Source organism: Chrysemys picta, chromosome 8, assembly GCF_011386835.1.
Source record: "Chrysemys picta bellii isolate R12L10 chromosome 8, ASM1138683v2, whole genome shotgun sequence".
NCBI lineage: Eukaryota > Metazoa > Chordata > Testudines > Emydidae > Chrysemys > Chrysemys picta.
This window is the reverse complement of record NC_088798.1, coordinates 54,606,208-54,618,472: the sequence shown is the minus strand read 5'-3', so window position 1 is coordinate 54,618,472 and position 12,265 is coordinate 54,606,208. Positions and strand designations below refer to the sequence as shown.

Sequence of the window (12,265 nt, the reverse complement as noted above, 5' to 3'; positions counted from 1 at the left end):
TGAAAAATCGGGACAGGAGGTGGGGGGTAATAGACACCTATATAAGAAAAAGCCCCAAATATCAGGACATCTGGTCACCCTACATGAGGGCCCAGCCAGCCCGGCCCCCAGCTGGTGAATCTGGCAGAGCACAGTGTATTCACACGGAGAAGCTGGCGGTGTGGGGGGCATTGGAGAGGAGAGGGGGAGTGGTCGCGGTGTAGGGCAGGCAGCCAAGTGGGAGCGGGTGTTGTCAGGAAGAGCATGGGGCGGGGCCAGTTTCGTTGGCTCCATTCCAATCCGGAAGAGCGGCACGCTCGGCGGTTGTTATGGTGATAGTACAGCAACCTTCCCGTTGCTATAGCAGCGGCCCAGCCAACGGGTTGGCGGCGAGCGCGCAGGGAAGGTTTTGGCTGTAGCGCCGGCAGGAAGTGTGGCTGGGGAGGCGGGGCCGGGCCTGGGGCCGGAAGTGTGGGGGAGGCGGACAGCATTGACTGTGAAGCCCGGAGGCTGCTGCTGCCTGCCCCGGCGCGCGGAGGCGGCGGCGGCGGCGGCTCCTTCACGAGCCTGGTCGCCTGAGGCAGGTAGCCGAGAGCTGCGCGGGGCCGGAGCGGGTCTCGCGAGAACAGCCCCTACTCTACGCCCACTCCCGGGCCGGAGACTCAGCGCGGGGACACCCGGCGGGCAGGAGGAGCCTGGGCCCAGCACAGGAAGATGGCGGCGGCCGGAGGCGGCGGCGGCGGCTCCTGGGCGGCGGAGCGGTCCCGGCTGTGAGACCCGGAGAGGGGGCGGCGGGGACGGGCAGCGAGCGGCGGAGGATGAGCCTGCTGTGTGCGCAGTATCTCCGGTGAGGGGGAGGGGAAGGGGTGAGGTGAGGGTCAGACCCGGTAGCTCGGCCCGGGCGGGGGTGTAACGGGGGGACGGACCGAGGGCGAAAGGCGAGTTGAAGGGGAAGGGCAGAGCCGGGGCTGGCTGTGTGCGTCTGACAGGGCGAGCAGAGGGAATGGGGGAAAGGTGTTGGGGGGTGAGACCATGAGCAAGGGATGCCTAGCAGGAAGGGGGGGGGGGTATGGCCAAGCAAAGCAAAGCAGTGATCTGGGGGAAGGATATTGAGGGGGAAGGAGTGGCATAGTTGGGGAGTACATCGGGTAAAGGGGAGTTTATTGGGAGGAGGTAAGTGCAAAGGAAAGGAGGCTGAGCAGAAAACGAGGGAAGAGTGGAATAGATGGAGGAAGTAGGGCTAATCTCAGTAGAAGACTCTGAGATGTGGGGGAGTAAAGGATATGCTGGTGCAGGAGGGAGGAGGAAAGACATATGTCTGGGAAAGGTGATAGAAAATAGTCATGGGGAGAAAAAGGGATGTGTTGAGGGGATGTAGACTAGATGGTTGGGCCAAGAGGCTATTGCTGTGTGAGCAAATTGGTGAAGTGGGGAAGATTGCATGGCAGAGTGACATTAGCTGTAAAGGGAAAGAGAGTTAAGTTATTCAGATGAGAAATCCAAAGTCCTTCATTATGGTTGTTAAATATCACATAGGACTTTATGCAAGCCCAAGTATGCTAATGGTGGTATTGAGGCCAAATTCTAATTTGGGCTATTACATTCTTCCTGCCTACGTTCTTCTGCAGTTTCAAATCAATACAGGGCCAAGCCCTAGTTATACTGTGTAGTGTTAAATGGGTGCTACATGTAAAGCAAAATCTGTGTGTGTATATATATATATAGTCTGTAAAGTGCTTGGGATTTCTATGCTGTGAAAGGCAATACAGCAGCGGTTCTCAAATTGTGATCATTGGACCAGTAGTCTGCAGAGCTTTTTATGGTGGCTTGAAGAGTTAAAATGTTTTTGGAACCAAGCAGTTTGGGCGGTTAGGAGAAGAGATAGTCAATGGGTTTTTCACAGAATGAAAGTATTGTGGAATCTCAAAAGTACAGAAATGCACAATACAGTATTTTGGAGTGGAAAGTACTGGTACATGAGCATTAAGTAAACTTAATTCTTTGCATTTAAAAGTCCAGTCGTCTTGTAATTTAGAAGACCAGTGTCAGCAAAAAAGCCTAGATAATATACTAAAAGGAGACATATATCCCTTTTTGAAGAGTCAGGGACTGAAGCAAGAGCCTCTGAAAGAGGTGATGAGATGCAGTTAATATTCTTTACAGTTCTAAAAGGCCTTCTATCCAGGGATCTTAAAACACTTCAGCTACCTCCCCCATAATGGCAGTCCCCAAATCCTTTTTCTCTATCTAGTGTTGCATTCCTGGCTTCCTCTCATTCCTCTGGGTTGTCTCCATGCGATCTCAGACTTGTTCTTTTCAAAACAAAACTTTTCTTTCCTCCATCTGCCTTCTGTTCATGGACAACATCACCATCCTTCATGTCTCCCAGGCCTGTAATCTGTGCTGCATTTGATTCTTTTCTCCTCCACCCACTGCTGACACATTTTCCTTGTTAATATCTCCCAAATGAATCTTTATTATTGATTCCAATGGTTAAATCCCTATCAATGTAGTAGTCATTTTTTTTTTCTTTTATAACTGAAATCTAGTCCTGACTGGTCTCCCTGCCTCTGAACTCTTTTGCTACCCTCCAGGTCTGTCAAAATTGGTGGTACTAAAGTTATCTTCCTTTCTCTCTGCTCTGACCCATTCCCCCACTGGGAAAAAACCAAACTTCCTGGAATCTTTCCATTGGCGTTCTGCATCTTATCACATCAGGTTCAAGATCCTCATAATCTGCAAGACCTTCCATAATTACCTACATCTATTCCCTTTGCTCCTCTTAAATCTTTTGTCTTACTGCTCTTTCTCTTTTTGTCATTTTGATTCATCTTTGTACAGTGCCTATGTACTTTGTACAGCGGGACTAAGGCATCTAGGTACTAACGCAATACAAACGATAAATAAAATACTTTTGGAAGTATTCTTGTCTTTGATCGGCAAAAACTTTGATCCCCTCCTTTAAAACCACTTCTTTAAATAGCTTCTTGTCATCAGTAGTCCTCACATTCTCTGTCTCCAGAACTCTTCTTTGTCTTTTTTTGACCTATATAGATTGTAAGCTTTTTGGGACCACGGTGTGCACTATCCATGGATGTAAAGTGCTACATGTCGTCTATAGAGCTATTTACATTTTTATAACTTACATATGGAAGAAATTGGGGCACAGAGAGGTCATTTGGGATAACTGTTGCCCAAGGTCATACAGTACTAGAGCTGAGACTAGAACTCAGGTGTCTTAATGCCCATTCTGCTAGTTCTATGCCTTAGGAAGAAGGCCATTCTTTCTCTTACTGTAGCATAAGAACTCACAATTGGAATCCACTGATGAAGGAATAATTGGATATAAGGATGTTGTGCATAAGGATAGCTGAACAGGATGGCGATTTGTAAAGGGGGGGGGAAGAGTGCTTCTTTGTTGTATAAATAAGGCCTTGGAGGGCTTTTGTGAAAAGTTTTTTTTTTTTTTGCCTGGTTTTTAGGTTAGATATTCATGTATTGTCTATCTTGGAAGACTAATGATTGTAAAAATAGTGAAATGACTTTGCAGGAATCAAGGGAGACTGAAAGATGAACTAATAAGGGAAGGGATTTTTAGCCAGAATGGTTTAAACCTCTTTCCCTGCCTCCCCTCCCCTCTTAACACATCTAACTTCAGTGAGTGTAGAGCATTTTGGATGAAAACTTTTCTGTTAAAGAATCAGTGTCATTTCAGTCAAAATGTAAGATCTGACAAAATAAATATCTGAGACACCTATAGAAGTTTCTAGCAGAACCAGGGAAGATCAAACTTGACAAGCTTGATATTTCTACAAGTGAACCAAGCAGTGGGGTGGGGGGGGGGAATCCCCTTCAGTCACTTTCAGTCACCTTCATGTGTCATAAAGATGGAAAAAGGGCAAAACCCCAATTTTTAAAATGTCTTTTGCAGGTCACCTGTTAAGCTGCATCAACAGATAATTACCTTTTATGTAGCTGATTCTCGTGAGTTTCAGTTTCTGTTATCACTGGATTCAGTCTTGCTGTATATGCTGTTTCTGTCCCATTTTAGTTTGTTGTCTGGGAGGAATAAGATAGAAACATTAAAACATCAAGGATTTACATAAAGTCTTGTGAGAGGGACAGGAAAGTAATAGATCGAAACCTTAATTACATTCAGGCCTATGAGACCTCTTTCAAAAATCATATTAATGGTTTTCCAAGACTCCCAGTTTGCATGATATCCCCGCTCAGATGAAAATGGTGTGTCTAAGGTATGTCTTATGAATCAAAACAATTTTGATTAGGCTCTCTCTCATTCTCTGTTTACTTGGAAATTCTCAGGTACTCTTACCACAAAGCTAGTTATTAATCTTACAGGAGCAGACTTGTTTATGTTTGAATATCTCTTGTGTCCTGCTAGCTCTTGCTAGAGCTGGGAGAGACACCTGAAAGGAAAACACCACTAGCAGTGGAATTCCCAGAGAACAGTTTCCAGAGTACACTGTGTCTTCCTCCTACCTGAAAACTCTCTGGTGTATTCCTTTTAAAAAGATGATGGTACTGGGGTGGGGGTAGGGGGAGAGGAAGGACAGGTAGTTTAAGTTTGGACAGCCATTACAAGGAACTTACATTAATCTACTTAATGGAGACATTCTTCTCTGTAATGTTAAAATGTTAATGTTGCTGTTCTCTGATGTTAGTCCTTTTAAAAAAAAAAATTATAATAATCCCAAACCCAGCCTGCCAAAATTTAGTGGGGGCTCCAGCTCTGTCTCACTGACCCAATATCAAGCCTTTCCAGTTTACAAACTGACAGGGTAACGAGCCTTGTGGATGGGGCTGGGGGGGAGCGATAGATATGGTATCTTGACTTTAAGTAAGGCTTTTGATACCGTCTCGCATGACCTGCTCATAAACAAACCAGGGAAATACAACCTAGATGGAGCTAGTATAAGGTGGGTGCATAACTGGTTGGAAAAAACATTCCCAGAGAGTAGTTATCAGTGGTTCACAGTCAAGCTGTAAAGGAATATCGAGTGGGTTCCTGCAGGAATCAGTTCTGGGTCCAGTTCTGTTCAATATCTTCATCTGTGATTTAGATAATGGCATAGAGAATACACTTAAGTTTGCGGGTGATACAAAGCTGGGAGGGGTTGCAAGTGCTTTGGAGGATAGGATTATAATTCAAAATGATCTGGACAAACTGGAGAAATGGTCTGCAGAAAATAAAATGAAATTCAATAAGGACAAATGCAAAGTACTCCACTTAGGAAGGAACAATTAATTGCACACATACAAAATGAGAAATGACTGCCTAGGAAGAAGTACTGCAGAAAGGGATCTGGGGATCATAGTGGACCACAAGCTAAATCTGAATCAACAGTGTAACACTGTCGCAAGAAAAGCAAACGTCGTCCTGGGATGTATGAGCAGGAGTGTTGTAAGCAAGACATGAGAAATAATTCTTCTGCTCTATTCCATGCTGATTAGGCCTCACCTGGAGTATTGTGTCCAGTTCTGGGCTCCACATTTCAGGAAAGATGTGGAAAATTAGAGAAAGTCCAGAGGAGAGCAACAAAAATGATTAAAGGTCTAGAAAACATGACCTATGAGGGAAGATAGAAGAAATTGGGCTTGTTTAGTCTGGAGAAGAGAAGACCGAGAGGACATAACATTTTTCAAGTATATTAAATTTTGTCACAAGGAGAAGGGAGATAAATTATTCTCATTAACCTCTGAGGATAGGACAAGAAGCAGTAGGCAGTTTAGGTTGAACATTAGGAAAAACTTCCTAACTATCAGGGTAGTTAAGCACTGGAATAAATTGCCTAAGGAGGTTGTGGAATCTCCATCATTGGTAATTTTAAGAGCAGGTTAGACAAACACCTGTCAGGGATGGTCTAGATATAATACTTAGTCCTGCCATGAGTGCAGGGGACTGGACTAGATGACCTTTTAAGATCCAGTCCTATGATTCTGTAGGCCTTGATCTCTAAAGACTTAAGCATTTGCTTAACTTTACACGCTGTGAGTAGTCCCGTTGACTTCGTTGTGATTACTTGGCCCATGTAAAGCTGAGTACATGTGTCTTTACGAGAACAGGGTATATTTTTTTTTTTCCTCAACAGCTAGGCCTGTGACTCTACCCACCCGACCTCAGCCTTCAGTGTGGTTCTTGAGGTGTCATGGAGGGTAAACTTTATTACTTGCTGGTGATATGCGAGAAGGAAAGAGCCTGACTTATCTTTCAGGACTCAAGGTGAGTTTGCAAGGCTGTTGTTAAATAATAATTTTAAAAAAATACTTAAAACTAAGCCCACAAATATTAATAAATGGAGCAAACTTGTTATGGGATCGGTGAGAGAATGAAGCTGAAATGTCAGGTCACTTTAAATCATACATAGTGGAACAGTACTTTAATAGAAATCTTAATATAAAATAGAACTAACTTTTACTTCTTGTAAACAACTTATTTTTCTTTTACAAAAGACAAGAATTGAACTGTTAGGTCATTCCTCAAGATTTCTTTGAGGAAATATATTTTTCATAGTTGACTCGACTTGCATTAGTTTAATTGTTAAACTCTTAGCAATTTGAGGCTAGAACTAACACATGTATTTCACAAAGGTGCAAACTCTACGTCTTCGCTAAATGTAGCTTTACTCTGGTAGAACTTAGCTGTTCTACATAAACATAGAAAGAAAGATGATTTAATTATAACTCTTGCATACCATTGAGTAATTCTGGTACTGACAAGTCAACAGTAGTGAGTTCATATGATTGGTGTAATCTCATCATGAAAAGTTTGACTACTAATTTTTTTTATAATTCACATTGTGTCTCTGTCTTCATGGACTCACCAATAGCTCCATTACTTCCCTGCATCTGCTGTGTTAATTTCCTCTTGATTGCTCCCTGTCTATCATTCAGTGCCATATCACTAATATCTCACCTTCACTGTTGCACAGAGTAATTAATCTGGTTGCAATCCATGTCTTGTCAGACTTTATTTCCTATCTCTGCTAGATCAGACTACAAGAGTTATTTCTTTGAGACAGCATCTCTCCACCTGTTCCTGGTCCTGCAACCAGCTTGGTGTCCCCACAGCTAATATCTCAGTCTGAGGAGGTCAGTAATAGAAGGGAATGAGTTTTATGTCACAGATGAGTTTCCTCATCTCTCCTAGTCTCTCCTGCTGAGCATATAGGTTGCCTACCTTCCTGATGGCATGAAGGCCTTCTGGGAACTCTTGGGACATAGTATGAAGTCCTTAGACCTAGGATTTATTTTGGTCCAGAAGAAAGCCTGTAGGTTCTGATATTCTGTGAGCAAGCAGTGTTGCCACCCCTATGAACAATGGTACCTGCGAGGGCCCTTTTGCTAACTCTAGGTTTAGTTCCTTTTGTAATTAGACAGTCAGTATCGAGTCCCTGAGGAGGCCTTTGAATATTTTTACTCTTGCCTAATATTAGATGTGATCTCAATGGCCAATAAGAGATCTTGCCAGACTGGAGCTTCTAGATTCACATCTAAGAATAAACGCCAAGTGCCTCAACCTTTTTGGGGCATAAGTCTTATGCTCAGGCTATGTGGTAGATGAGGATTGGTAGTTATCAAGTAGTCCAAATCCTGATGGAGAACCTCGCACAGATAAATTACAATAACTGCTAAGGAGAGGGGCTTGATTTAGCCAGCTGTGTCAGAAAGTTATCCTATTGGAATGCAGCATTCACTGTCAGAGTGCTTCAGTGGCTCTCCATCTACTGGAAAAATTTTAGACAATGTTTTGGCAGATCCCTTGAGAGTTGACAGTCAGCAGTATGACTAGTCCTACATTTTCTGCAAATGGGGTAAGATCCAGCTACATGTCTTTGCCAGCAATGACTGCCAAATATCTCCTGATATGCTTCAGGGGCAGGCAGAATCCAGCATCATCAACAGATATTCCCCTCTGGACTAGAGGCAAGGGTTTCCTTCAACCTTGATCCAGAAGATCATCAGAAATCGGATAAGGATGTAACCAAGATGCTCCTATTAGCCTTGACTTGGGCATGACAATTTTGATATTCTGACTTTCTGAAACTATAGTTAAATCCACAAGTCCATGTTCTCAGCCTACTAGATATGTTGTGTCAGGGTTGGGATGAGATTGTCCAATGGGATCTCAAGTTGACAGCTTGATTGATTGCTGGGAGCAGTAGATCAAGTGCTCTGCTGAGGTCCAAAAGTAGGAAACCATTAACAAGACATACCTACTCAATGAACTGGAAGACTCTCCTTCTGGACAGCTCAAAAAGTAGATCAAAGTGGCTCTCCATTTTTTCCGTGTATTCTCTATAATATGTGAATCCGATCTTGTGAACAAAATCTTGTTTTCACAAAGTTCCTGAGTTCCTTTCTTTGAACCTTGGTTAGACTATATACTGTGTCCTATCTCTGAAGACAGCATTCCTCATATCTGTAACATCAGCTTGGAGAATTAGTGAGATACGAGTCTGATGGCTGGATCCTCCTTTTACTGTGTTTATTAAAAGTAGGTCATGCATCTTCACCCCAAATTACTGTCTAAACTTCCATCTCAATCAGGCCACTAGTCTTCACATTTCCTCTCCCTCCTCCCCTTCCCCAAGCCCAAGGATGTCTGGCTCGGCACTTAAGACTCTTTGGAAGTCTAAAGTTATCTATATAGGAACAAATCTATCCCGTAAATTCTCCAGACTTCTTGTGGCTTATGTAGATAAGACCAGGGGTAGGTCTATCTCAGTTTAATGGTGTTCAAATGGTTCAAACAATGTATATGTCGTTACATGATTATATTAAGTTTCCAGTGATCTGGAAGTTACTGGAGTAAGTTTCTGCAGAATACCTTGGTACTGTATCCGTCACTGAGAAGATTGCTACTTGGAACTCTCTTACACTGCACTACACTCTGTTTGGGCTTTAGTTCTGATGCCCAGTTTGGAGGAATAATTTTGTCATTAAAACTATTCAGGAGCAATTTCTGGAAAGTCACTACTGCTTGTCTTTTTTCCCCAACAGTCAAGTAGCTCAGAGGTACTTAATGCAAAGGTCTCCAAATACGTTTAATTTCCCAGCCAAGCCAGGGTAAGCTATGCAGCAACTCCTAGAACCCCAAAAATTTGGCAGTAGCTTCTGCCAAGGCCATTTTGAGTTTTATATGGAGAATAAGTTTACAATCTATAGGCCGCAATCGGTTCAAATAGGGTTATATTTTGCCAGAAAGGCAAGTGTTAGAACGAACTAGCCAACCTATCCATAATAAGCTTTGTACTGAGTCCATAATTAGCAGCTATTTTGATTTACAAATCAATCCTTCTTACTGTTCTAAACGTATATAAAAACTGCATACTGACCTGGTGTGTGTGTGTGCGCGCGCGAGAGAGATATTGATCTGTAGCTATAGCTGAGTTGCCTTTTGTTTATTTTCCCCCAAGTATAAAATGTATAGCACGGAAGAGTGTGTTAAGGAGTGAGTAGCTAAAGCATAACCACACAACATAAGGACATGCAGTAGTTTGCCACTTCAATTACACATACCCTAAACATTTCAGTTTTAGAGATTGTTGTAGTCGTCTACAATTTGTATGCCAAAAGTGGCCTTAATCTTGTATTGGACCATATTTGCATCCACTTGTGAAAGACATTATACAGGCAACTGCAAAGTTGAAAGTGTCTCAAATGCATACAGAAAACTAAATTTATTACTGTGCTTGCTGATGACAGATCTGTACTTGAGCAAAGGTTGGTATACATCAAATTTACTCAAGATTTATTTAACTCTGGTGTAGTAGATTTACAATCTGGGACAGTTTATGGCATCAGGAATAAAAAGCTTAATTAATTGAGGTTTCAGGCAACAGGAATCGCAAGAGATGGTTCATCTGAATTTAGCTGGTGCAGCAGTGTATTCAGTCTAAGTTTTGGCACAACTCTTCAGTTTCAAATATTTGAATCTATTGTGAAAGAAGTTTGTCCTAAAAGATGGTGACTTGAAGCACTTGCTGATGCTTTTTGAGGTGACTGCTAGTTATTTTGGCGGCATCCACCATGCATGCAGGATTGCTAGTCAGGGCATTAAAGACAAAGACCAAATGTGGGGATGGCCTGTTTGGAACATACTGAATTAGACTGAAATAACCAGAATTAGTGGTATTCTTTGAGATCAAAACAGGTAAATTTGTGTACGCTTTGAAATTTCATGATGGATTTAATCACTACTGTTAACTGAAGTCTTTCTTTTATGGAGAGGGCTCTTTTATTAGAGACCTGCAAAGGCTAGAAAGAACTATGATGGAGCTTCTAGCAATGAGACATTTTGAGGCTTGTATAGAAATTTATCTGTAGGGATGACAAACTGGAAGGGAGTTGATGTTTTTGTCTTCAAAGGCAAAATTACAGAAAATCAAATTTATATATAATTGAAAATTCAGTTGAACATATGGATACCTGATTCATCAGATTACAGCAGTCATGATTCATATGGTTCCCATGTTTTGTTTTCACACAATGGCCTAAAGATTCATATGTCCCTTCATGCTTCAACCACCCTTCCAGAGGACATGCATCCATTCCGATGATGGGTTCTGTTAGATACAGTGGAGTCGCATCTTACGCGGGGGTTAGGTTCTAAAGTCCGCACGTAAGGCGAAAATCGTGTATAGTCAAAATTACCCTTGAAAATCCCTTAAATCGCCCATAAAGTACAGTATATTGTACATGGTTTTGTGTATACAACCCTGTACAGTAATATGTATGTGTACAGTATATAATAAAGAGTACATATGCAAAATATAATTTTACAGTACTGTATTTTTAATTACAGGGGGTAATTACAGGGGGTCGTCAGGGCTTGATGTCGATCCAGGAGACGGAGAGCTTGGGTGACGGAGAGCGAGTCGTAGACGAAGTGGTTGGCTCTAGTTCATCTCGAGAAGTTGATTGCGTAGGCTCATCTGGTTGTTTTTCCTTGAAAAACATGGTGAATGGCAACTGTAGCTGTTGTCTCTTGAGCTGCTCAAACATTTCTTGATACGGTCTCAATTTGTCTGTAATACTACATGTGATTTTGAGGCTTCGTTCCATTGAGGGATTGTGTTCAGAAATTAAATCATTCAAGTGTTTCGCTGCTTGGAACACTTCAGCAAATTTATGAAGATTCCAACTTGCTGGCTCTTCCTGTTGTCGTCGTCGTCGTCGTCGTCGTCATCTTCATCTTCTGTAGACGATTTTATCAGTTCCTCTAACTCAGGGGTCGGCAACGTTCAGCACGTGGCTCGCCAGGGTAAGCACCCTGGCGGGCCGGGCCAGTTTTATTTACCTGCTGACGCGGCAGGTTCGGCCGATCGCGGCCCCCACTGGCCCGCGTCCTGGGCCAATGGGGGCGGCGAGAAGCCGCGGCTAGCACATCGCTCGCCTGCGCCACTTCTCGCCACCCCCATTGGCCCAGGACGGCGAACCGTGGCCAGTGGGGGCCGCGATTGGCTGAACCTGCTGCGTCAGCAGGTAAATAAACTGGCCCGGCCCGCCAGGGTGCTTACCCTGGCGAGCCGCGTGCCGAACGTTGCCGACCCCTGCTCTAACTCATTGTTAATCAATGTTTCTCTATGGCTCTCAATTAATTCTTCAATTTCTTCCTCAAGGATGTCGACGAAGCCATCGCCACCCACTTGCCTGGCCACCTGAACAATGCGTTTCACGACCATTGACAAAGAAGTGAAACCCTTAAAATCATTCACACATTCTTTCCATAGGTTTCGCCAACATGCATTGACTGTTTCAGGCTTGATTGCATCCATTGCCTGTTTAATATAAGTGATGCAATCCGCAATGTTGAAGGACTTCCAACACTCCATCACATTAAGATTGGGATCAGCATCCATAGCGCTGCGTATCCGTGAGAACGTAAGCCTCATGTACGTGGCCTTGAAACAGCGAATCACACTTTGGTTGAGAGGTTGGAGGATGGAGGTGGTATGGGTGGGGGGGGAGAGACTACTTCAACATTATGTGCAAACCGGAGTGCCTCAGGGTGGCCAGGAGCATTGTCTATGATCAGCAACACTTTAAAGTCAAGTCCTTTCTCTTCGAGGTACCTCTTGACCTCCAGAATGAAACACTTGTGGAACCAATCCAGAAATAATGCTGCCATCACCTAAGCCTTTTTATTTGATTGCCAGAACACAGGCAGGAGATTTTTGTTCTTGCCTTTTAGGGCACGGGGATTTGCAGCCCTGTAGAGCAAGCCCAGCTTTATTAAATGCCCAGCCTCATTGCCACAAAACAA

At 43.3% G+C, this 12,265-nt stretch overlaps 1 protein-coding gene across 5 annotated transcripts in view; it reads left to right on the top strand.

Annotated features, from left to right (window-relative positions):
• The first annotated feature begins 435 nt into the window (after positions 1–435).
• The window catches only part of SMG7 (SMG7 nonsense mediated mRNA decay factor), a 104,152-nt gene continuing 92,322 nt past the window's right edge, over positions 436–12,265 (top strand). For 2 of the 5 annotated variants that reach the window (XM_042851293.2, XM_005290732.5), the window contains exon 1: positions 436–826. In XM_042851293.2, the coding sequence (XP_042707227.1) occupies positions 798–826 (29 nt within the window). In that variant the 5' untranslated portion in view covers positions 436–797. Of the gene's footprint in view, positions 827–6,089; positions 6,221–6,964; positions 7,090–12,265 lie in introns of all 5 variants that reach the window. The other 3 variants (XM_005290734.5, XM_005290733.5, XM_042851292.2) reach the window with 3 other exon arrangements.